Raw genomic sequence first — 26,625 nt, 5'->3', positions numbered from 1 at the left:
ACACACACACACACACACACACACACACACACACACACACACACACAGTTGTTTCTCAGTGACCAGCCTTCCTATGGTGAGAGAAGTTCAACACTAGAAGAAAGGCCACTAGGCAACTCATGAAGCTGTTAAGGCATAGAAGAGTCACAATCTGCATGAGAGAAGTATCCCTAAGATGCATATCACAGATCTTTGACTTTGAAGTAGCAAATATAAACTTGAATCACTAGAGGCTTTGAGCCAAGCATTTATATCATGAGAATGTCAGTCAAGTCCATTGTGAATTTCTAAATCTACAGGAAATCTAGATTATAAAATAAATTATCAAAACAGCCACTCTCCCTAAAAAAGAACTTTTATTAATGTTATGCAACTGATATCACAGCATACTTACATATAGTTTGTGATGCTATATATGAGTAGTTGTTGTGAAAAATTATTTATACTTCGAGTTTCCAAATTTTGGCTTTCAATTTACTAGGGCTTCCTGTAGAAGAAATCATTTAAAACTTTGTTGTTCAGTTGTTTAAGTTTTGTCCACCTCTTTGTGACCCATCTGGGGTTTTCTTGGCCAAGATACCAGAGTGGTTTGCCATTTCCTTTTCCAGCTCATTTTATAGATGAAGAAACTGAGACAAACAAGGTTAAATGACTTACCCAGAGTCATACAGCTACTAAGTGTCTGAGGTCAAATTTGAACTCAGGAAGAAGAGTCTTCCTTACTTCAGGTCCATCACTCTCTCTCCACTGTGTCACCTAGCTGCTCCATTTTTAAGTATAATCGATATTATCAACATTTTCTCCATCACTTTCTTAATTCTAGACAATCTACAAAACAACAAATCAAGCCCTGATTTCCTGATCACTGAGGTATAAATGCTTACACTGAAAATTTAATGATAAACTGCTGTTTGACCTTGCTCCAGCACACCCCTGGATAGGGGTGAGCACTGGACCCACAATTTTTATGCTTTGTCTAGGGTACACAAACGCTTTGGCCCCGCTCTTATTCCTTTAAATAATTATTTCTGTGTTACACTTAAAATACTCTGATTTACAAAGAATTAATAATCACAGTTTTAAGTAATGTATCTATTTGGTGAAGCAAGGTGGTCTGCAGTGTTCTTTCTCTTTGAGAGAGAAGACTTTTTTATTCATCTTTGCATTCCTCATACCCCCTAAAATATCAAAGGTAGTCAATAAATATTATTGAATGATGAGTAAATGTAGAAATGAAATCCAGAAATAATTCCTAAACCTCCTCACAGACCCATAGTCTCCTCTCACAGTCCCTTCTTTATCTAACAAACTTTAAAATGACCCTGTCATGAATGCTTCCACGGATCTCTCTTCTGGTCAAAGTGACCAGCTGACCAAGAACCATTGGGTCGAGCACATAGCTGACCAAGAACCATTGGGTACAGCACATAGCTGACCAAGAACCACTCTAAAACATTGTCTACATGTGTCACCAGCCTCCATTTGAAGACTTCCCCTTATGGGGAGCACACTACCTTATGAATCTGCCCATTTTCCTCTTGCACAGTTCTAATGGTTATGACATACCTTTTCCTGACCTCAAGCTAAAATTTGCCTCTTTGATTTCTGAACTTGACTTTTAGGTTACCAAATTTTAAAGCATAAAACTTTCCTTCCAACTAAGTTATTAAGAAAGAACAGAAACAGCACTGGCAAAGGGAAGAAGAAGAAACTGGGAGATTCTGAGGATGTTGAAGAAGAAAAACAAATAGTGGGCCAGAGCAGATTGAGAATTAGTAATAGTAGTTGGTAATATTTAAAATAATAGTTTGCTGTAGTCACCACAAGGTATGCCTGCCAGTCAAATGACCCCCTCACCAACTTAGCACATAGTAAGCACCTAATGAATGTTTATTCACAGAGTGACCTATTGGGATGTCTAGACTGAATAAGGGCAGGGAAATAAGAAATGGGGCAAAGGAGACAGCCTCTCTGTTAGCTCTATACCTGTCAAGGGTCACAAGAATGGAAGACATTCATTAAGCACTTACTCTGTTCTTAAAGAACTTACATTCTGATTAGGGAACTAGCACATATAGGAGAATTTACCTGACTAGATGAAAGATCCAGTGGTCTTTAAGGTTTGATGGGAGTGTAGATGGCAAGAACCCGTAGTCTTTAGGATTTGCCTTGATGGAGCAAATAGAGAGAAACTGCTAATAGACCTGAATAAAACACCCATTTTTAAGCACAGAGAAGTTATATTAAAGGTCTTAAGCAATTTTAATGAGCTGTTAAAAATAAGAAGAATGGTGAATATTCTTACAGAAATTAGCTAGCCTGTCTTCCTTCCTTTCTTCCTTACTCCCTTCCTTCCTTCCTTCTGTCCTCTTTCCCTCCCTCCACCACCTCTCCCTTTCCCTTTCCTACTTCTTCTCTCCCTTTCTCTCCCTTCCTCTCCCTCCTTTACTCCCAAAAAAGGGTGAATGGGTCATGGTGACCATGTCTATCACAGAAGTTCTATCTGTCCAGTAGGAAACCTAATAGGATCAGATGTTAGTCAAAATGTACTGCCATACCTTTTGTAGGAAACTTTAAATCATTCTTGAGTTGGGTGATTTTTCATTCAGAACTCCTTTTTCAATAAAACTGGTTACTTTAGTGTGGACCATTTCTGGTTAAAGTAATGATGATGATGATGATGATGATGATAGTCTTTTGAATGCCAAAATTAGGTTCTTAATCAACCCAGATGTTTGCTGTATAAAAATTTTGACTTCCAGGCTGTGATTAATTGTGATGAAAACTCTTATTCCTAGAAAAGAAATGATGAAACACACTTCCCTCTTCTCGATAGAAAGGTCAGATACCAAGTGTAAGTGTTGCATACCCTGTCAATCAGTTGTGATCCCTTTGTTTAACTACTTATCTTTTTTAAATGGCAGAATTTAATGATTTTAGGGACCATGTCAGGAAATGACATATAAAAACAGTAATTTTTAAAAAAAAATATTGGTTGGAAAAATAACTTCAGTATTTTGTCTCTGATAGTGGAAAAAATCTACTCTTTTCACAAAAACTAAAAAAGCAGACAGATTTTTAACCCATAGTTGATATTTAGAGCAAATGAGATGCAAAATATTCCATATTACTGCTCTTTTAGGTAGTAAATTAATAAATAACTTTTATAGAGGAAGGGACTTTAGAGATGACCTGGACAAACCCATTCTGTCGCATTTTACAGATGAGGAGACAGAGGCCCAGAGGCAGTGATTAATGTTGTCACTTTTTTTTAAAGTGTTTTTATTGATAGTTCATGTTTCTTAAACATACATCACCATAGTATCCCATGTATCTCTCCCCCTCCCTTTCCCAGACAGCCATTCCATATTGCAAATTATTTTTGGAAAGGAAAAAAGTCAACACAATTCATCGATACTTTGAAAAAAAGTCTGACAACATGTTCAATGTATAACATGTGTGAATCTCCTACCTTCATGAAGGGGTAGATTGGGTGTGTCTTTTTATATCTCTTCATTCATGTCCTCTTAGATCTTTATAATTTTGTTACCTTTACTTTTGCTTTTTGGTATGTTGTTCTTTCCTTTTATATTGTCAGAGTTACCTTGGCTCTGCTTACTTCGCTCTACATTAGTTCATATAAATCTTTCCATGCTTCTTTGTATTTTGTGTACACATCATTTCTTATAGCCCAGTAACATTCCATTACATTTGGGTACCACAATTTGTTTAGCTGTTCTCCAATTGGTGGATATCTACTTTCTTACCAGTTCTTAGTTATCACCAAAAATTGTTGCTATAAATATTTTGAAGTATATGGAGACTTACTTTCTTATGGCTTCCTTGATGTAAAAACCCAATATGGATATGATTCCAAAAATATGAAAATTTTAGTAATTTTATTTGTATAATTCCAAATTGCTTTGCAGTGGTGCAAAATGAAGCCTCAACATTGTTTTGGTTTGTATTTCTCTTATTATTAGTGATATGGGGCATTTTTTCAAGTGGTTGTGAATACTTTGCAGTTTTTTTCAGAACTGTTCATATCTTTTGGCCATTTTTCTTTTTTTTTCATTTTTCAAATGCTTTATTAACTTCTGATTTACATCATTCATTTCTGCCAGATTTTGAGTTACAAATTTTCTCCCTGTTTTTCCCCTACCCACTGCCCCAAAATAGCAGTCCCACAGGATATCCCCTCCTCCAATCTGCTCTCTCCCATATTTTCTCTCATACCCCTTTCAACTTTTCCAGTGGATCTCTATGCCCCAGTGCCTTTATATATTATTTCCCAATTACATGTAAAATAGTATTAATAATAGTATATATATGTATATATATATATATTTGATTTTAAAACTTTGAATTCCAGATTCATTCCCTTCTTCCCTTGTCACCCACCCTTACTGGGAAGATAAGCTGTTCAGTATAGGTTGTACATGTGTAGCTAATGCAAAACATTAACATAGTAGATATATTGTAAAAGACTGACTATATTTCCCTCCCTCCTATCCCAACTTCCACTTGTTCTATTCTCTACTTTTATCCTGTCCCCTTTCAAAAGTGGGTGCTTCCAACCTCCCTCCCCCCAAGCCTGCCCTCTCTTCCATCATCCCCCCTCTCATCCCCTTCCCCCCCTACTCTCCTGGAGGGTGAGATGCCCTATTTAGTGTGTATTTCATTCCCTCCTCAAGCCAAATTCAATGGGAATAAGGTTGACCCATTCCCTTTTGCCTTCCTATTCTTCCCCTCCATTGTAACCATTTTCCCTTGCCTCTTCTATATGAGATAGTTTACCCCATTCTGTTTCTCCCCATCTCCTCTCATTATATTCGTCTTTCACCTCTTAATTTCACCTTTTAAGTATCATCCCTTCCTGTTAAATTGGTGCTGTGCCCTCTATCTATGTATACCTGTAAACATATATACACATATTCACATATGTATTCATATGCCCATATAGACATTTATATATATATATGTATGTATATATATATATATATATATTTCTATTCCCTTCAACTACTGAGAAAAGTTTCATAAGTTACAATTATTGTCTTTCCATGTAGGAATGTTAATAGTTCAGCTTTAATAAGTTCCTTATGATTCCTTTTCCCTGTTTACCTTCTCATGCTTCTCTTGTTTCTTGTATCTGAATGTCAAATTTTCTATTCAACTCTGGTTTTTTCAGCAAGAATGCATGAAAGTCCTCTATTTCATTGAATGACCATATTTTCCCCTGAAACATGATACTCAGTTTTGCTGGGTAGGTGACTCTTGGTTTTAAACCCAAGTCCTTTGACCTCCGGAATATCATATTCAAGCCCTTTGATCCCTCAGTGTAGAAGCTGCCAGATCCTGGGTTAGCCTGATTGTGTTTCCACAATATTCAAATTGTTTCTTCCTGGATGCTTGTAATATTCTCTCCTTAATCTGGGAATTCCAGAACCTGGCTATAATATTCCTAGGAGTTTTCTTTGTGGGATCTTTTTCAGGAGGTAATCAGTGGATTCTTTCAACCCCTGTTTTGCCCTCTGGTTCTATAACATCAGGGCAGTTTTCTTTGAGAACTTCCTGGAGGATGCTTTCTAGGTTCTTACTTTGATCATGGCTTTCAGGTAGTCCAATAATTTTTAAATTATCTCTCCTGGATCTATTTTCCAGGTCAGTGGTTTTTCCCATGAGATACTTCACATTGCCTTCTATTCTTTCATTTGTTTGGATCTGTTTAACAGCACCTTGATTTCTCATAAAGTCATTAGCTTCCATTTGCTCCAATCTAATTCTGAAGCAATGATTCTCCTCATTGAGCTTTTGAGATTCTTTTTCCATCCGGCAAATTCAACTTTTTAAGGCATTCTTCTCCTCATTGCCTTTTTGAGCCTCTTTTGCCATTTGAGTTAGTCTGCTTTTTAAGGTAGTATTTTCCTCGCTCAGGCTGTTGACCCTCATCTCATAATTTTCTTGCATTGTTCTCATTTCTCTTCCCAATTTTTCCTCTACTTCTCTTATATGCTTCTTAAGGTCCTCTATGGCCTGTAACCAGCTCGTATTTTCCTTTGAAGCTTTTGGTACAGGAGTTCTGACTTCACTGTCTTCCTCCTGTTCCATGCTTTGCTCCTTTTTATCCCCAAAATAGGAGTCTAATGTTGGAATCTTCTGTCTGCTTAATTTCCTTTGCCTGGTCATGTTGCCCCTCAGTCACTTGACCCCTGGGCTTTTTGCCACAGTAGGACTCTGCCACCAGACAGGGGAGCTTTTGTCCCAAACACTGGGGTTTTCTCAGCTGCCAGAGGTATTAGATGGGTGCCCACAAGTAGATTCCCTCTTCTTCTTCTCCCCTTCAGATAATCCTGTTCCTTACTTTTCAAATTGCATTTTTGTGTCCCTTTCCAAAAAGGATTTCTCTCACTCTCTTCATTATCCATCCTCTCTTAGGTCCCCAAACGCTCTGGTAAGCTGGACACACACCCCAGGACCTCCACCCTAGACTTCAATCCTGATCCAAGCAGGTTAAAGCAAGAGCAATTACCCCTCAGACTGGTGCTTGGTCCCCCTACACTCTGCAGGCCAGGAGCTGAAGCTGCCATGTGGCCTTTGCTGGCTGTGCCGGCAGTGGCTTCTCGCTCAGGGGGAAAAAGCCACACACTCCCACTTACTGGGTCCCAAAGTCCAGACTGCACTGACCTCTCACTTTGTCCTTTGCAGCTATGTGTTGATAAATCTGGAAACGGCCACAGCTGCTGCTGATCTGGAGTCCCTCAGCGCGGGGCTGGTCAGGCCCACCCTGGGGCTAAAGCTTTGGTGTGGGGCTGGACTCACCTCCCAGAGCACTGCACTGGCTGATTCCTGCTGGCCTGCAGGGCTGTCCTCAGCAGGAGGTTAGCTTCTCTGTGTCATTTTGTGGGTTCTGCAGCTCCAAAGTTTGTTTAGAGATCCCTTTTCACATGGATTGGGGAAGGTGGAAGCTAGAGCAGCAGGGAGGTCCTGCTTCTATTCCCTTTGATCATTTTTCTATTGGGCAATGGCTGTACCTATCTATATGCAGATGTCTACATATACATATAGTTATAGATTTGTAGGTATCTATATATGTATTATGTATGTCCACTTGTGTGTGTTGTTTGTATATCTTGGGTACCAAATCCTTTTCATAGAAATTTGATACAAAGATTTCTTTTTCCCCATTTGACCCTTCTTATCCTAGGTGCATTAATGATATCTCTGCAGAAGGTTTTTACTTTCAAGTTCCCATTTCTGCCATAAATACAGTATTATGTTCTTCAGTTACTTTAATCTTTTTTTAAGGTGGCCCTATTCCTACTGACTCTGTTCCCCTCACCCCTGAGCCCCCTTCTCATTTGATATCCCTTTCTCTTTAGGGTTTTGTTTATTAATTCCTTTTTTATGTACTGCTTTTATCTGGTTATATGTTTCTTTACCCTCTTTTTTTCCTTTCAGTAGATTCAGTCAAGTAGATTCCCTCTTCTTCTTCTCCCTTTCAGTTAATCCTGTTCCTTACTTTTGAAATTGCATTTTTGTGTCCCTTTCCAAAAAGGATTTCTCTCATTCTCTTCATTCTCCATCCTCTCTGTTTTCGTCAGACTTCATTCTCTGATTCATGACCCCTAAAATTATCTTATCTCTCTCTTTTCTCTGTATTCTGCATACAATCAAAGCTTCCAAGGTATTCATTATAGGTGCTTTCTGCTATTGCCTTGTAGGTCTTGCCCCATGGATTCCCCTCTTCCATTGTGCCTTAATTCCAGAATAATGTCAATTAATACAAATGCTAGAGAGGACACTGCCCCAAGACTGGGCCCCTTCCTTACTGTGTCCCTGATTATTCAGCCCACTACTGATATATACCCTTTTTTGTTGACCTTTCTATACATTTGCCTGGAAATCTCATTCCTGGGTCCATGTTCTCCCAATTCTCCAGGTTCCAGTTGCTTCCAAGGGTTCTAATTTCCTTCCTCTTAGGAAAAGTAGATTTTTCAAGCACCAAATCCCTCAAGCTTCATCCAGTATGAAGTCCTCATCAATCTTGACCAAACATCTCTCTTCACCCATGGAAGCATTACTCAGTAGAACTTCCTCCCACATCCAAAGTAAGACCTCTTCCCTTTGTCTCCCTTTTCAATCTTTCCTCCTTCCTCCTCACTCCCCTGTAGGCTCTTCTCTTTCTGAGGCCACAGAGGTCATCTTCCTCTCATTGCTAGCCCTTATTTTGATCCCAGTGCATCATTTATTTTTCTCTACCCACTGCTCCCCCCTTTCTATGTACCCTCTCATATTGTAATGTGGTCCCTCCAAAGAAACATTCTCATGTAAGCAGGATGTTACCAAGTTCTGTCCATAATACCCCTTGTTCATCTCTTCACTCTTAGCTCTACCAAATTTCTGCCTTGTGTGTATTTAGAAAGAAGTCCTTACTGGTCTCTCTCTTGCCATTCTGTGGCCATTACTCTCCTTGCCTGCTGTATTTATTAATTTCTCTTACATTTCTGTTATTTGAAGTGAAACTATCTCTTCAGTTCGTTTTCTTTCTAAAAATGTTTCAGACTCTTCTTTATTATCAATGTCCATCTTTTGCCATGTACGGTTATGTTCAGATTTGCAGAATAGATGACCTTGGGCTGAATCCTGAGCTCCATCACTCTTGGGAACACATTATGCCATTCCCTCTTCCTTTTCTAATGAGTATAGAATAGTCTTGTCCTTTGTATTTAAATGTCCTTTCCTTTGTATTTGAAGTTTTTTTCTCCTGATGGTTTGCAGAATTTGTTGTTTCTGAGTTTAATTATTAAATTTGACCACTATGAGTTTGCAGCCTTGGATTTTTATTTCTGGAGGTGATCTGTTAATTCTTTCCATTAGAATTTCATTTTCTATTTTTAGGAGTTCTAGGCAATTTTTATTATGGTGTTCAGGATTTTATCCTGTCACATTCTTCTGGGGGACCTATGCACATCCTGTTTCTGAATTCTGTCTATTTTGCTTGTATAACAAGCATATTTTCTTTTCTTTTCTTTTTTTGCTTCTTTTCTAGGTTGTCCTTCACTTCTATGTATTTGCATTTCCAATCTACTTTTCTCTCTTTTGTTTCTTTGATGAGGCTTGTCATTTTAAATCCATTTTTTTCTATTCCATTCATTATTTTTGCTGATCAGGACATAAATTCTGTACATATAAGTTTCATTTCTCTTTTTTAAACCACTTGGGAACAGCATGTGGTGCTTCCATGTTCTCCTTCAATTCCATAGGGTCCTCTGTCTCATCAAGTGTTGGATACTTTTCATTTATTTTGCAGCATTTATTCATAGATGCCTGAACTCATTTACTAGATCTGGAGGCCATATTTCTTTATGCTGTTACTGTTTATCCAGTTGATTTATTTATGTTCGATGTCTTTGAGTTTTCTTCTTCCTGAAGTCTTTGGTACTTTCAGTCTTTCTCCCCCTATTTTCCTTATCACTTACTTCCCAATTCCTTCTTCCCTAACTAGTCTCCTACCATACTAGGCGATTCATGGTTCATCAGTCTAGGTCTCTGCCCCACCTGACTTTTGATTGGTTAGAACCGGCTCCCCCCCCCCCCCCATGCTATGCTCTTTCCCTCAAGCCTGATGGAGTTTTACATATCCTCTCACCTCACCCATGGTGTCCTTCTCTGGTGACTTGCTCTCCCTTTGTTCCTTAGTTCTCTGTCCTAGTACCAGCAGTCCAGAGTCTATTTTCTCCAGGATTTCCAATTCGGAGCTTTGCAGCACTGGTACTTCCAGATTACATTACAGTCCTGACAGGCTTTTGTTCCTAAAGGGCTATGGCCAAACTGGTTCTCATGGCCTGAGCAAACTTCCACAGCCTGGAGCTGGGATCTCCATGGCACCAGGAGGAATGAGGGGGAGCCAGTGTATAGGGTGATGATGTAAGCCTGTGTCATGTTCTTAGGTCTGCTGATGTAGCCTCACTGCTGGTAGCTTGGGAAGTGGAGGAGATAGATTGAGTGAGCTCAGGGTGATCAGAACTAAGCATCAGTTCCTGGGGTTTTTATTAGCCTTTTTTTTTATTCTGGATTTCCTAGACCATAAAAACAGCTCAAGTTGCTTATCTTTGGTGCACAATTTCAGTTTTGTAGAAGATTTATGAAATCATGGGGACTGGAAAAAATATCTTGTCTGCTACCAGGGAGATGTTCAGGCACTTTCAAAAGTGTAAATATGCTGCAGCAAAGCACAACACCTAATGCAACACTAGCATTTCTTAATTATTTGAGAACTGACTCATACTCTGAAATGTGAATTCTATGTACAGGTGGTGGTACGGGAACTCCTCGCTCAGTATACAAAACAGTATGAGGAAAGACCATTTTTGGGCCTTCTTCGGAACTGGACAGAGTCTGTGAGTGACAACTTGAGAACCAGGTATGTAGAGTTTAGGTTCCCACAATCACCAGTCTTCTGCCCTGTAATGTAATGCCAAGGAAAGGCAACTTCCCGGGTTCAAAATACCAGCATAGGTGCTCTCCATTTTATTCAGTGACCAACCAAGAACAGAGAAGATCAAAACATGACATCATTCAAAATACAGCATTTACTAAGTGTGATTCAATAATCTCCAAGTATTACCCCACCCCAGGACCTTCCAATCATTCAATCAATTACAAAGTCCCTGTTCTAAATACTACTCCACCCCTAGGCTATACCTTCATTTAGTCCACCACAAAGCCCCTCTTCTCAAATGGAGATTAGTTTCCAAACATAAGGTCAAAAGTTCCCCACCCCTGGATCACAATTGAATCTACCCCAGAGTTACATCAAGTTTAAACACAGCACTTAATACCCAAATGGAGGTCTTTTCTTCATCTTGACACGAGGCAAGTTCTCAGCAATCTTAGTTCCTGGAGAGACAAGGCTTAGCAAGGCCATAAGATACATTGCCAGTCCCTTCATGAATTTATCCTCTGTCTGTAGAACAGTCCTAGAACCCCTGAACACATTAGCAAAGCCCTCTCCCAGGATTTCTGTAAACATACAACAAGAAAGTCCTTCTTCAGGGCTTCTGAACCAACAGAAAGGCTCCCAGACCCCTGCAACAACAGCACTGTCCTTCACCAGTGGACAGTATTCATTCTGTCTGCAGGACAGTCTCCAGACCCCTGCAACAACAGCACTGTCCTTCACCAGTGGACAGTATTCACTCTCTGTCTGCAGGACAGTCTCAGGGGCTTCTTAGTGAACAGCCAGGTTCCAGGACTTCTTCAACAAAAGGACTGTCTTTCACCAGCGGACAAATCTGGCAAAATAACATCAAAACAGACAGACAAAGTACCAGCAAAACAGCCATGTCTCCTCAGTCCTTGGCAGCTCAGGGGGCAGGTCTCAATAGTCCAGGGCAATTCAAAGCGGCCACCAGCAATTCTTTTAGTCTCTCTCTCTCTCCACGAGGTGCTGCTTCCAAAAAGTTTCTTCTGCCTCTCTCTCTTGTGTCTCCAAATCTACATCACCAGCTCCTCCCAGTTCAGGACTTTCTTTTCACATCAACAAGTCCATCCCACAGGTGGGATTAACAAGCTCTGGGTTTTAACACAATCAATTTGAAAACCAAGCCAATACAGGGGAATCTTTAATTGCCATTACTATCACATGCCCTCCCCCCCCCCAAATAAAGTGGAGCTCCATTATAGCACCACTTACTGTTGCCCACTTTTGGAGCAACCAGCCTAATCCAATTAACTCAGGAAATATTTGTTAAGTGCCTATTCTGAGTATGTTATAAGGTGCTGCCTAAGTGCTGAGGATAGTTAGTGTTGCTGGCTCAATAAGTTCATCAGTGTTAGTACTCTCTCTACACTACAAAAGACAACTGTCCATGGCCTCCCATCCATGTCATTCAATCAAATTCAGTCCCACAAGTATTTATTAAGTGCCTACTTCTAGGTGCTAGACTAGTTAGTAGTTATGTAAAGACATAATTAAATATAATCCCTGTACTCTAGGGGCTCATATTCTACAAGGATGACATATCTATCATACAAATGAAATGCATAGGTATTAGAGGGGTGTAGAGAGCATGAGAGGGCACAACGGGAAATAAGTATGGAAAGAAGGGTTGGAGTTAGTTTGCAAAGGTCTTTACATGCCAAACAAAGGAGTAAGTATTTTATTATCAAGGCACTAGGGAATGACCTAAGCTTCTTGAGTAGAAAAGTATCAGTCAGACTAAGACTTATCAATTTGGTAATTGTGTGGAGAAGAGATCAGAGAGGAGAAACTGGATTCAAGGAGAGTAATTCAGAGACTCTTAGGATAATCCAAGTCAAAGTGTCTGGACTACAAGTATCCACCCAAAGCGCTAGAGGATTAGGCCTTTTCAGATTTTGAGGATGCCAGTGATGTGCTCACACTATCCATTCTTTATTTTTCATTCTTGTTATGGTATATGACTGGCCTACTTCCTTCTCTGGACATGCCTGTTCTTGATGAAGTCTTTTGCACCATTTCATATGTATGTATTATTTGTCATGTACTGTAGATTATGTATACCTGTCATAGGTTTATAGGTAGGAGGAAAAAATGTAAAGATGGAAGAGAAGAAGGGAAGGAGGGGAGGGTATTACTTAAGCATTCATTACATTGTTCCAAGTACCATGTGTCTTTCTATTTATCTTTGGATCAAACTGATTTTTATTGTCCTGGGATTATACTACTTTATGAATCACAGATACATAGCATCACTAAAAAAAAAAATACTAAAGTTAAAGGGAGGAGTTTAGGATTATTGAAAGCACTGCAAAAAATTCCTTATTCAGATGTGATCTTATCTACTTTCATCCTTTACTTCAGCACTAGGCCCTTATCACTGTCCATCTACAGTGCCCTCTCCAAAATCTGCTGCCTATCTGCCATGATCTGGGTAATAGGAATTCATTATCCATTTGGTTTTTCCTGTGTAGATTATTAGAATGATGTCTTTTGAGTAATTTGGCACTCATTGCAATAAGTATATGTCATCCACAAACAAGGTCATCTAAAGACTCTTACCATATGTAAGGTTCTTCCATTTGGACTTTGCATGGGACATCCTCCATGACTATGCTAAATACTTTGGTCAACCATGAATTTCCCTTCTCTGTGTCTCTTGATTTTGATAAACAGGATCACTGAACAAAGTTATTTATACGGTTGCATGTACCAAGGAATCTTATATGACCTTAACACGGGCATGGGAGACACAATGTTGAAACAATAACTTTAAGGTGTTTTGCTACTAGTGTCACTTTTTGTCCTTTTAGTCACTAGTGAGTCAGTTTGGGAAAAAAATCAATAGATTATAAACACAGCAGGATCTTGGATATACTACTCCTCTGTCAGTTTTGTGTCAGTGAAATTGTTTACTACTGTCTGTTTTCTGTTGTCTGTGAAAGCCTGCCCGTTCCCTTCTCATATTTCCATTGTGTATACCCTTGATATGCATAGACTATTCTCATAAAGAATTTATAAAGATGATTATATAAGCATATGCTGTTGTTTTTGGTCAAATCCAACTACTCTTCCTGATTTGTTAAGTCCTATTTGCACTTCCTTTTGAAGATATGAGGTACATATACATATACAAACAACATCATGTATCAGTTTCCAAATTTAATTACACTGTCACTGATGAGGCTACATCACATAGAAATACTAACAGATGCATTCCATGTCCTGACTGTTGTTCTCCTTTCATTTATATCTATAAATTTTCACAGGATAATCTGGTTTAGTTGGATCTCACACCAAGGTTTCTGTGTATGCTTGTTTTCCTCTCCATTGCTTTATTAACAAAGGCTTCATTCACCCATTGCCTTTTGCTGTTTTGTGAAATAATATTGCTTGTAATTCTATCCTCTTTTGAATCCCTCATTGTAGCAATTCTTGTATATAAGCTAAATTTTGCTAATGAATAGTGATGTCAGTATCTTTGCTTTTATCTATTTTTCAGATTCAATGTTTCATTCAAATAGGTCAGATTAGAGCTGTTGTAATTGCGCATAGCATTTCTCATCTTTATCCTTTTCCCAATTAATTTCAACCTTTACCCTAAATACTAAGTTATCTGACTGCACAGACAACAGATCTGAAATTTTTTCTATAGTAAGCAGATATTTTCTGCTCTCTCTCTCTCTCTCTCTCTCTCTCTCTCTCTCTCTCTCTCTCTCTCTCTCTCTCTCTCAGATTTTACAAAGGAAGAGTATACAACAGTCACCAAGAAGATGAAAGTCCTTGAGTTCATGCCATGTGAGGATTAAAGGAACTAGGGATTTTTATCTTGGAGGAGAAAACATTGAAGGGACTGTGATAGCTTTCTTCGGGTGGCATTGGCCTATCAGGTGGAAGAAAGATTAGACAGTTCTGCTTGAACCTAAAAGATAGAACTAGGAGCAGTTGGTAGAATTTACATAGATGGAGATTTAGAATTAATGTAAGAAAAGAATTTTAAATCTATGTAACAATTAAAGCTACTAAGAGTAGAATTTATTAAGAGGCACTTCATTTTCCCTTACTGGAAGTCTTCAGGCAGAGGCTGGATGAGCAATTGGATTTTTTTTAAGTGAGGATTATTAAGAATTGGACTAGATGACCTTTCAGTTATCTTTTGAAGCTACAATTTTATAATTCTGTAACCTGGTTCAGCATCCTGATTTGCTGCTTTGTAGCAAGTGATTTAGTGGTAGTCATTGTTGACTACTATTTGGGTATGACCATTCAAACAGTTCTGAACCGACTTTATAGAACTCCCATTCTCCTATTTCTGTGTTCTTCATCTCTGAGGCCTTGCTCATGCCTTTCATAATCACAGATCATCACCACCATCATCTGTTCAGATATCCTTCTTCAGAGTTGAATTTAAGTCCCACCTTCACCATGAAGTCTTTACCCTTTCTCTGTTCCAACTTGAAATTGTCTTATGCTCCTCAAGTTTCCCATAATGCTTTCCCTGGGCCTATCCTTTAAGCTATCAAACTTTTCTCTTGTATTTTGTGTATCTGAATACATGTGGTTTCTCTCATTAGACTGTAACCTCCACAAAAGCAGTTTGCATTGTAATTATCTTTTTTTTTACACCTAGCACCAAGCATATTGCCTTATGCATAGTAGTTGTTTTTAAAAATATTCATTGAATTTAATTAAATGATTTGCCCCAGATTACCTAGTGGCAGATCTGGGATGAAAAACAAGGAGTCTTCACCTCCAATTTAACATTCTTTCCTTTATATTTTACTATCTCCTTTGGTTTACACAATATCGATGGATTTCAATTTTTTAGAATTTGTCTATTGTTTCTGAATTGCTTTTTTTTTTTACCCTCACACCCCAGAACCCTAACACTGGTATATTGTAGAGATGGGATCCAAAAACTATGATGTGGGTACTAATTAAATACATTTTGTGCATTATCGTAAGAGATGTGTAATGAAAATTAGAATGTATGGCAAGGTGTCTGGAAAAGACATAATAGGAATGATTAGAGGAGACTTTCTCTTCCAGGATGGAACTTCCTGATTCCTCAGGGTAGGAGGAAATGAAAATTTCAAGCTAGGATAAAAACACAGGTTACAACTATTGATGTCTGTATATGAACCAATATTTCAGCTTCCTAGTGTGTGAGAAAAAAATTGACCCTTTTTTTCCAGGAAGGTCTTAAATTGTTCCACTATTAGTGAGCAGACACAAACTATAATGAAGTAATATGTAAAAGCTTTGCAATCTGTAAAGCCCCACATAAATTCTAGAAAAATTATTGTCATCTTCATCATCACCATTCCACTTTCTTCTTTCTCTAATTGAAGGAATATGCAAACCAATACAATTCTTTTTTCATTGAGCATCCTCTGTGGCTTTGATAGTTAATCAATTGATCAGCAAATACTTATTAAGAACTTGCTGTGGGCAAGAGTAATACAAAATAAGTGGAAGGCGCGAGCCTTCACCTCCAGGTTCTCTAAATCTTGCTTATTATTTTCTCCCTCTGTGCTTGTCTTTTTATAGGCATGTTATCCATTGTGTCTGTCTTTAGTATCCAGGACTGGGGGAAGAGGAGAAGGCCTCTTTGACAGCTGGAGTTAGAACTGGGATTCTTTTTTAACAGTTGGTGGGAGGCAGTAGTGACACATAGGGCAGTCTGGCCACAGATGGAGTCACTCCAGCAGGGAAGATGGCTACTTTCCCAAAATCTCAAGCCCTTGTTCTTTTTGGGAATTGGGGGACGCAGTCCAGGAGCAGGTACCACAGTGATGGGGTCCTGGGAGTGGTTGTGCTATAGACCAACAGGGGAACATGAGGCAATTGAAGGAATGGTTTTCGCAGAGAAGGGAAATCATGGCTTCCAGGAAATGAAGTATGCCCCCTTGATACTGATGCCCTGAGACAAAGACCCATTTATCCTCTACTAGTTAAACTTTTGCTGATTATTCAAGTTCTGCCTTAGCTGCTGCCCCTACCTTGAGAAAACTCAATAGGAAGACGCTCATAGCCCTTATAGACATAGACAACATAGCTCATAGGCACCTAATCACTGGTTTCAGAGATGGCTACATTGTCACCTGGAGTCAAGAATGACTCAGAATCTAAGAGCGCCAGACTTAGCTGAGTATATACTTGAATGCATGAATGAATGAATATCCATAACCACTTTTGAGTATTATTGGTATCTAGTAAGTCTGGAGACCTTTGGTAAAAGGATCTGTGTCATAATTAGGAGGTGCCATAGGCAGTGGAGAGATGTAATAAAGGGGAGGAAGCAAGACTGGGGAGGGAAGGCTGCCATATTCCCTAGTGGCCTGAAGTAACCAACAAATCCGTAGGATTGTTAAACAATTGGGAATAGAAGGGAAAGGGAGGAAATTAAATGGCTATACCAGCCTTGGTAAGATGGCTGTGGTGTGAGTAGCAGCAGAGCAGCTGGTTTGTCTAAATTGGTCAGATTTAACAGCTGTTTCAAGTGAATCAGAAGGAACAACAGTTCCAGCTCAGCCCCGAGGGGGATGAGGTTAGTTCTCCTTATATGTATGTTTGAATAAAATGCGGCGGATAGTCAGTTGTTACTAGTGTAACTACTGAGGTGTCCCCTGGATTTGATGTAAAATTTGAACTAAATTAATTCCAGCTTTCTTTCCTGGCTGAATTAATTCTATCCTCTGGGCCAAATCTGTTTCCAAACTGGATCCCCAATATTCTTCCTTTTAATTTGTCTTCTGTACACCAGGACGGTCAGATTTCTGTCTAGGAATGACTTCTTTATTTGGGGATCTTGACAAGGACTAACCCATATACTATTCTCCATTCCTGGTGTCGTCCTTGTCATTACACAGAAGGATCAGGTATGCTTTGGGGGATTTCCTCACTTTCTTTGTAGCAAGGCACAGAGTAAACCTGCAACAAATCCACCCCAACCCCAAGTAAACTGACTCTATACTTGTAGTTGCACAGTTCCCAGTAATACATTAAATTTCATTTAACACATACAAAATAATAATAATATCTAGGATTTATATAGTGCTTTAATGTGTGCAAAGTGCTTTATAAATATGATTTCATTTTATCTTCACAATAACTCTGGAAGGTAGGTATGATCCCCACCTTACAGATGAGGAAACTGAAGCAGACAGAGGGTAAGTGATTTGGCCAGGGTCACACAGATGAGACTGGATTTGAACTCAAGTCTTCATGACTCCATGCTCTACCCACTTGGACCACCTATTTTGCATGTTGTCTTTCCCAGCAGATCTTTGAGAACAGGAGCTGTCTTTTGCCCTTTTTTGTAACCCTAGCACTTAGCATAGTGCCTGGTACATAGCACACACTTTAATAAATGCTAGTTGACTAACTGACCTAGCTACCTCAAAATAGAAACCCTTGACTGACTGCAAAGAAACTTGCCAGTCCCCAGGTGCTTATGTTCCTGCTGGGGTGAAGGTCCTGTCCCTGTAAAAGTCTTGCTGGATCCCATGGGTTCCTTGATTTTTAAAGTGGGAAGGATGGTTATGGTGGGAATATTCCCTTCTTTCCACCCTCTTGCTTTGCAGCAAAGTCAGACAGTTTCTAAGATGAGGATGTTAAGTTCCTGTGGAGTCTTTTAATCATGCAAGCAGAGTTAGAAAGGATTTCAGAAGCCATTTAGTCCCACCCATATGTCTCCAAAGAATTACATCTAAATCAGACTCAACAAATGGTCATCCACCCTTTGCTTTAGGTCCCCTGGTAAGGAGGAACTCATTCTCAGAGCTAGATGAGGCAGTAAATTTCCTTACTCTGTTTTTCCTTGTCTGCTACTCCTCTTGCATCATAGGGCCCTTTTTCTTTTCTCATCATCACCAGGCTCATCTAAATTGGAGGGACTGGGTAGGAGAAACTGCATATCTTCTTTCAAGGTACACAGATGCTCGGGCGTGGGGCTGAAGGAGAAGGAGCAGTCTGTTTACTGGCTAAAATAGTTTTCCAAAATAGATTTGACATGCTAACAACAATATTGAAGTTGTAAATATTTTGGTTCTCATCTATTCATCCCAGTCTTGGTTAGTATTTTTAATACCCACTCTTCCTTTTATATATTCTAATACAGTAATGTTTATTAAACCCACTTCTTCTCAAGCCTGGAGAGGTTTTCCTGAGGCCCAGGAGGGAGACATGACTTTTAAATGGCTGTGAGATCTCTAAGCCAAGGAAGCTGCATAGAGGAGTGGGGCCCTTCCTTTGCACATTCTTGAAGAAGACTCCCCAGGCATCCATATTTTCACGTGTTCCTAGGACTGGATCCTCATTGGCCAATCTCTTCTTGCTTTATATTTTAAGCATATCTCATATATTAGGATTTTTAATATTTCAGTATTTCTATAGGGGGCACAGTGGATAAAGTGTCAGGCCTGGAATGAGGAAGACCCTTTGTTCAAATCTAGTTTCAAATACTTAATAGCTATGTGACCATAGACAAATCACTTAACCTCTGTTTGCCTCAGTTTTTTTCACCTCTTGAAATGGAGATAATAGCAGCACCTGCCTCCCAGGGTTCTTGTGAGTATCAAATAAGATAATAATTGTGAAGCAATTAGCACAATGCCTGGCACATAGTGGATATATCAATGTTAGCTGGTTTTGGGGGCAGGGTTTGCCTTTTTTTTTTTTTTTTTGCTTTTTGGAGGGCAGTTGGGGTTAAGTAACTTGTCCAAGGTTACATGGCTAATTTTTGTGTGTGGGTGTTGAGTGTCTGAGGCCGGAACCAAACTCGGGTCCTCCTGACTCCTGGGCTGGCGCTTTACTCACTGTGCCATCTAGCCGCCCCATCAATGTTAGCTGTTATTCTTGTTAATAGCTTTTAGCCAAGAAGTTTCACCTATCTTTGTTTCTGTTATTTGTCCTCTGGCTAAATGTCATTTTTCATTACGGTTATTGTTAGGGATGGGCAGAGCACCTGAAATTTGAATCTGTCTAGGAAGTCATGAATAAGGGGCTAACCAGAAGATGCCTACAGAGAGATAGCAAGTTTCAACATAGACTGCCACCAATTCTACACTGGGATCCTTCTTTCCTCAGAACTCATACAGTACTTTGCTTACATGACTCATGTACCTCAATACTCTCTACGTTATTGTTATTTATGAATGCATCACCCTCCAGCCCTAGTTAGACTCGAAGTCCAGAAACTTTAGTTCAAATCTCACCTCACACACTTGTTAGCTATGTGACCATAGGCACATCATTTAAACTCTCTGAGTCTCATTTTCCTCGTTTGAAAAATGGGGATTGTTCAATTTGATTAAATATGTATTTATTACATACATGTTATGTTCAAGACATCATTGTTGTGTTTGTGCTTTGTTCTTGAAGAGGACCATGATACCAGGAAGGTGATGCCATGACTTGTAAGTGAGAGAAAGCTGTGCAGTCATCAGCCTCACTCTCTCCTCCAGAGTCATCTGGATTCAGCAGCATGGTGTAGATCAGAATGAGTGGAGATGGCCCTGGATGCAATGGGAGGCCTTGGCCTTTTTGAGCTAAGGTCTTTCCCAGGTCTCACTTTATGCGAGGCAATGCCCATTCAATGATTAAGGCTAGGTGAAAATGGTCTTTTTTACCTCAAAAAAAAATTAATCTGGGAGGGGAAGACCCTCTGGGTTTCTGGCCAAAACAGAAGCAGTTACTATTTACACTTCCTCTGAGCCATCAGAATCCAACCAATGACCAATTGAGGCTTGGGCTGGGGCCTATTATTGGCCACACTCGCCTCTTAGGATATGAAATCAAAACAGAAAGACAGTTCCTGCCTTCAAGGGGCTATATTTGTATTACCTATTTCACAGGGAGATTGTGGGGAGACAAAAATCTAAGGTGCTATAAAAAGTTGTTAATAAAATTATTGTTATTACTAGAAATTAAGCTCTTTAAGGAAAGGCACTATCAGTGTATTCTGTTCCATATTCCTAGTGCAGTGACTTACATGTAGTAGTTATTCTAATATTTATTGAATTTAATTGAATTATCTGCATACATATATTTCCCCATTTGCCCATGAGTATCTGATTTTCTACTCAGAGATAGCCCTGGGCGAAAATTGGAAGCAGGCAGAGTTTATCTTTGGTGTCCCCAGGCTCCCCTTTTCTCTTTTCTATAACGTTTCTACCCATCTTCAGGTACCCACATGCTGTTTTTGTCTACCAAAGCTCACTCTCAGGAAAAGTTAGAATGTCAGCTATGTTTAGTTTTATGTGACTTTAAAGCAAGGTTTAATCTCTCCTAGGATCATTCACCTTTTAAGCTTTATCTCTCCTTTTGGAATGAAACCACTTACCTCCCCCCTTACAGAGATTTCAGGCACCAGTGAATAAAAGACAAGAGTGTATGTGTTTGGACAGAATAGGAAGGGTTTTCTTGGTGCCTCAGAAATGATGCTCAAAAGGCAGCTACCTGCTCTGCCTATAAATATAGTCAATTCTGATAATACTCTTAGATTATATCTGTATAATGACATAAGTTGGTCAGTTCAATGGTGGAAAAAACAAACACAGTGAAAAAAAATCATTCAAACCCATGACAGGGGTGCAAGATGCAGAACATAGGCCCACCCTACCCCTTCAGAGACTAGTAGTAGAAGTGCTGCTCTCATTTCATTTTATCCCAACTTCAACCCTACCACCATTCCTGTAAGAAGCTTCTGTCCTGAAGATATCTGCAGGTCTAACTCTGCTTTCCCTATCCTGAACTTCACAGAGAGCCATTCTCACCATTCCCTAGCCATAGGCTGCTTCTGAACCAAGAGTCACAGAAACACCTGAATATATATTAGCCCTGAATCTGCCTTAATCATTTCTAATGATTGCCATTTCTATAAGAAGCCAAGTCACTGAATGTGGACATAGGTGCCGTCTGGAAGTCATCTCTCCAAGTTTGAACTGAAACTTGCCCCTATCCATGTTGAAGTCAGGGTGCAAGAAACCTGAGTTCTAACCATTCATAAAATTTGATTATTCAACACAATGAATAACATTTGATTATTGTATCTTTCTTTTAGTTTTTTGGCATTTAACATGGATGCTATTGGTAATCTGACCTTCCTATTGAAAGCAGTGAGTTTTCGAGAAAGAGTTCTTCAACGGGGATTGGCAGCCAGAATCTACTATAAGGTAACCATACATTATGTCAATTTTCTTTTTGATTTCTATGTAGGGTATAAATTTGGTTATGAAAATCCTACTAACCATGATAAGGTATGAGTAAGCTACTGTTTTTCTTGTATTTCTTGGGGTCATTTGAAAACAGAATGACATGTAGGGTGTGGCTCTTGTTGGTTTTCCGTCTTAGACATTCAAAAAGCAGAGACTTGTAATGAAAAGTCTCTGATTAACTTTGTGTTTTGATAAAATCAATGAATAACATTGCTGAGTCATTTTTCAGTTGTGTCCAACTCTTCATGATCCCATTTGGGGTTTTCTTGGCAAAGAGACTGGTGTGGTTTGCCATTTCCTTTTCCAACTCATTTTACAGATGAGGAAACTGAGGCAAATAGGGTTAAGTGACTTGCCCAGAGACACACAAACAGTAAGTGTCAGAGGTCAGATTTGAACTCAGGAAGATAAGTGTCCCTGACTTCAGGCCAGGTGCTTTATCCACTTTGCTACATAGCTGCATATAACATTTGTGTGTTTAAATACATTTGTACATAATAATTATAATTTTGCATATAGTAATTATAATTTTGTTTGTATTATGCATATTTTAGCCATATTAACAAGACTAAAGTTTTGAGCCCCCAGGGTCAAGTAATACAAGAGGAGGAATATGCCCAGAATTAATTCATTTGCAAATATTTACTAAGCATCATCTTTGTGCAAAATAATAAGCCAGGTTAGCCTGGATTTAGCTGAGCAGTCCTTAGGACCATTCTCACTTAGGTAGCACTGATCTGCAGTCTAGCAGGAGTATGAGGAGGAAGTATTTCTGACTGGTAGCCCACTCAGGCCTGATCTACTGGGAAAATGGTCTAGCAGATCCAAAAATTACTGACCCTTCTTTTGTGTCCTCCTCACCCTGACAAATACATATGGTATGTGTGCATGTACACATACATGCACACACACACATACACACACCCCTCCTATCCTCAGAGGTATTTGTATTTTTAAAAGAAAGTTCTTGTTAACCTCAATGAAGGTCAAAGTAGTGACATTTCAGGTAACTCATAAACAAATGAAATGAAAATTCATAAAGTAGGGAGAAAAAATGTTATTAAGCAAGGAATTACTTGCCCTGTCTGACACTTTTCATTAGAGTATATTTAGTTTTCATTTAAGATCTTTTCCTTGGACTTTGCTAAAGTCAGTGTCCCCAATTATGCTGGTTAAAAAGAGCTGTAATTTGGAATTCTTTACCTGGTGCAAAAAAGAGTTGGAGGTGAAAGGACATGGAGAGCAGTGTGGAGGGGAGGAGGAGACCATGGCAGCACATCCCACAGAGAGTCTAGTCACAGAAACTACAGGAGGTAAAGAGGGACAACCAAGGGAGGGAGGGACAGAGAGAGACCCATGCAGGACAAACAGGAGACCCTTTATGCAGAGGCCCCTTAGGGAGTCTGTGCATGTGCCTCGGCCAGTGTCAGTTCCCTTTGGCAAAGAGTACTACAGGGTGTCCCTAAAGTGTGGAAACATAGGAAATCTCATTAACAATATACATATTTTCAAAAAATGAAATGAATGAAATTTTCAACAACATTTAATTAGCATAAATTTTAGCCATGACAATTTCATATGGAATAAAAGCTTTCACTAGCTATTGGGGACTATTTTTCACATCAATGAGATTAATTTAATTTAATTAATTAATGAGATTTCCTATGTGTCTCCTATGGCTTCCTATGAAAGCTCATTTATGCTAATTAAATAAAATGTTGAAAATTTTATTCATTTCATTTCTTGAAAATATTCATAATTAATGAGATTTCCTATGTGTCTAGACTTTAGGGACACTCTGTATTTGCCTTGTGCTGGGTGTATCTCTGCTTATTACCAGGAGGACATTATTCTTTTTATGTTCGCAAGAATTATTTTTGCCTTTCTCTGTATTGCTAACACTTAGCACAGTGCCTGGGAAAGGGGTAAGTGCATAGTAAATGCTTGTTGACTGACTATATAACCAGGGCACATGCAGATTAAATTCCTAAAAATTACTAACAATTTGTCAGTCAAATGATCCTTCTTTTTTGCTTTTTGGAGGGGAGAGGGCAGGGCAATTGGGGTTAAGTGGCTTGCCCAAGGCCACACGGCTAATAAGTGTTAAGTGTCTCAGTCCAGATTTGAACTCAGGTCCTCCTGATTCCAGGGCTGGTGCTCTATTCACTGTGCCACCTAGCCACCCCTCAAATGGTCCTTTAGAACTACAGGCAGATGATAACTCATGAAGTCTCGGATCTCAAACTTTGTCTTGGTAGGTTGAAAGAATGAGAGAAAGAAAGGGGGAAGGAGAGAGGAGTAGGGAGAGAAAGTTAAGGGAAGATACTGCCTAACACAATAAATCCCCCATCCATTTGCTGAACAGGACACACATTCTTTTCTGACAAATAAAGCAAAATATGAAATGAGATACCTTTGGGAGGGATGACAGTGAGATATAGTCACATATAAGTGATTGCTGAGAGAAGATCCTTTCTTGAAAATAGGTTTAGATAGAGAGGGGGATATCTAGTGCCAAAGATATTGGGAGGAAACATTGGACAAAAAGGCATAAGACCTGTTTGTTTCCTTTCCAATGTTGCTGAGGGTAGCCCCTAGCCTGTAGCTCTTTATGTCTCTTTTGTCCTTGATTCTTGGAAACATTGCTGTTATTTCCTCTTCCAGGCCTTCTTTTCACCTAGTAATTTTTGGAGTTGTCTGTTTTCTTTTCTCAGAGTTCTATCTTCTTTTATTCAAAGTATTTATTCTCATTTCTCACCTAAGGAAAATTCTGATAAGGACCCCAAATGATGGCTTTTCCTTTTATGAGGGTTTTGGCATGTGTGTAGACCCTATCAGCTTATTTGGATGATGCAGCCTTTCCCCATGGAGAATGATGCTGGGGTTGCTGCTTCTAGGAGAAAGGTGATGAGCTGTGAGGGAGGGACAGTGGAGAGACAGTGGAGCCTGCCTGGACCTTTTGTAATTGGTTCGGGGGGGGGGGGTAATCGCATGTTTAGGAAGGACTTTTTGGAATTTACTGTGTAATCAGAACTGGTGGCATCTTCAAGCACTGAGTTAGCTTCTGTCTCTTCTTTGCTTCATTCCTCTCTGGAAGAGTCTGGTGACTGTCTTTCTGAGCGTGACTGCTGTGAGGGGGAAACCTCAGAGCCTTATTCCCCTCCAAGGCCATATAGTCCCAGAAATGGGCCTCTGTCCTGGACCATTTTGTTCATTCTTTTCTGTTCTAGGTACAGGGAATGAAGTCTCAGCTCGTAGACAGGAAAGTGAACCACAGGAATCTGGGCATCATAATCCTGACTGGGTTTTATGCTTTTTTTAAATGTTGTTCATTTTTAGTGCAGTGTCAGTGCTCCTAGGAGGAAGAAACAATATTTGGAAGTGACTTTTGGGTCCTCAGTGGAAATACTTATTTGGCAGTTAGGCCACATCTGGACTTGGATTGGGTGGAACCAATGAATTGAACTAAATTTTGATTCTGCTAGCCCAGATGTCAAGGAGACTGTACCCCAGAAGTATTAAGAGAAATGCTTGTATGTTTTTCTTGCTATATCTTTAAAGGAATTATCCCTTTGTAAAAGCTATCTGATATTAAGTGGTTAAATGGAACAGGAGTACTAACACGGGCTCATAAAATGAGGGAACCATAGCCATCAAAGGCTTGAGCCGAAGGCAGAGGGAAGAGACTCTTTATAAACCTTTCAGGGTACCCTGGAACTCTGAGGGGACAATGTTACAAGAGTGACTGGGGAAAACAGGACCCAAGGGTACTCACTACACAGAGAATGTTAAAGCTGGAGCTCACCTAGTCCACCTGCCCTATTTTACAAACAGGGAAACTGAGATCCAAAGAGGTTAAGGTTACATAACAAGTTAATCACAGAAAGACTTGGCTAGAATCAAGATCCCCTAATTCAGAGACCTTATTCAGTTCTCTTTCTACTGGAGTCACTTAAATTCTCTGGATGATTTTCCTTATCTTTAAAGTGAGGGGGGTATTTTAAAAGATATCTAAATTCTTTTTTAGCTCAACAATTCTGTGATAGCATGTGCCCCTCAGAGAAAAGAAGGTATTGGATTACAGTCATTTAATCAGATACTAGAGGTTATAATAACCATTTCAATTAGATAACAGCCGTGGGAGTCTCAAAAATAATCTGAAGGCATACTGAGTTTTGGCAATGCCCCAGGAAAAGTATGTGTGAGAGAGTATATTAGGCTATAGTAAATTAGCGTTTTCTCTTTTAATAATGCTCTTTCCCCTTCTTTCCACCAGTCCAAATCTTCCTACTCATCATTCACTACTTGGCTAAAATCCTTCTTCATCTTAAAAGCCTTCTCATCCCAAACTATCCCATGGTCATTTTATAAATATACACGTTTATATAGGACGTTCAAGTTTGCAAATCACTTTACATAAAGTATCTCTGTGATGTGGATACTACAGGCAATAGTCAATAAATATTTATTAAGTTCCTACTATGTGCTAGGCACTATGGTAAACTCTGTGCATACAAAAAAGAGCAAAAGGAGGTGTTCCTAGTCTAACGGGAGAGACAACATACAAACAGCTAGGCACCAACAAGCTATACACAGGATAAAATGGGAATAATCTACAGAAGGAAAGAACTAGGATTAAGATGGTTTAGTGAAGGCTTCCTGTAGAAGGTAGGATTTTTGCTGGGACTTAAAGGAAGAAAAAAGGTAGAAATCAGAAGGGAGAGTGTTCTATAAGGCATAGTATAGCCAGAGAAAATGCCAAGAATCCAGAGCTGGAGTGTCTTCTTTGAGGAACAGCAAGAAGGCTGGTGTCCCTGGATTGTAGAGTATGTGGGTGGAATTAATGTCTAAGAAGACTGGAAAGGGTCAGAGTATGAAGGGTTTGGGATGCCAAACAGAGCACATTATATTTGATCCTAGATT

The 26,625-nt window shown here is 39.4% G+C and overlaps 1 protein-coding gene across 1 annotated transcript in view; it reads left to right on the top strand.

The window, feature by feature from the left end:
• The window catches only part of ACOXL (acyl-CoA oxidase like), a 553,504-nt gene that overhangs the window by 383,376 nt on the left and 143,503 nt on the right, over window positions 1-26,625 (top strand). Inside the window, exons 14-15 of the mRNA XM_069075565.1 lie at window positions 10,317-10,426; window positions 21,549-21,660. Of these exons, the coding sequence (XP_068931666.1) occupies window positions 10,317-10,426; window positions 21,549-21,660 (222 nt within the window). The remainder of the gene's footprint in view (window positions 1-10,316; window positions 10,427-21,548; window positions 21,661-26,625) is intronic.

The sequence above is a fragment of the Petaurus breviceps genome, unplaced genomic scaffold, assembly GCF_028583685.1.
Source record: "Petaurus breviceps papuanus isolate PSGF00001 unplaced genomic scaffold, PetGlider_PUasm1.0 90919, whole genome shotgun sequence".
Classification (NCBI taxonomy): domain Eukaryota; kingdom Metazoa; phylum Chordata; class Mammalia; order Diprotodontia; family Petauridae; genus Petaurus; species Petaurus breviceps.
Note: the sequence above shows the minus strand (reverse complement) of the source record. Positions and strands in the feature narration are given on the sequence as shown.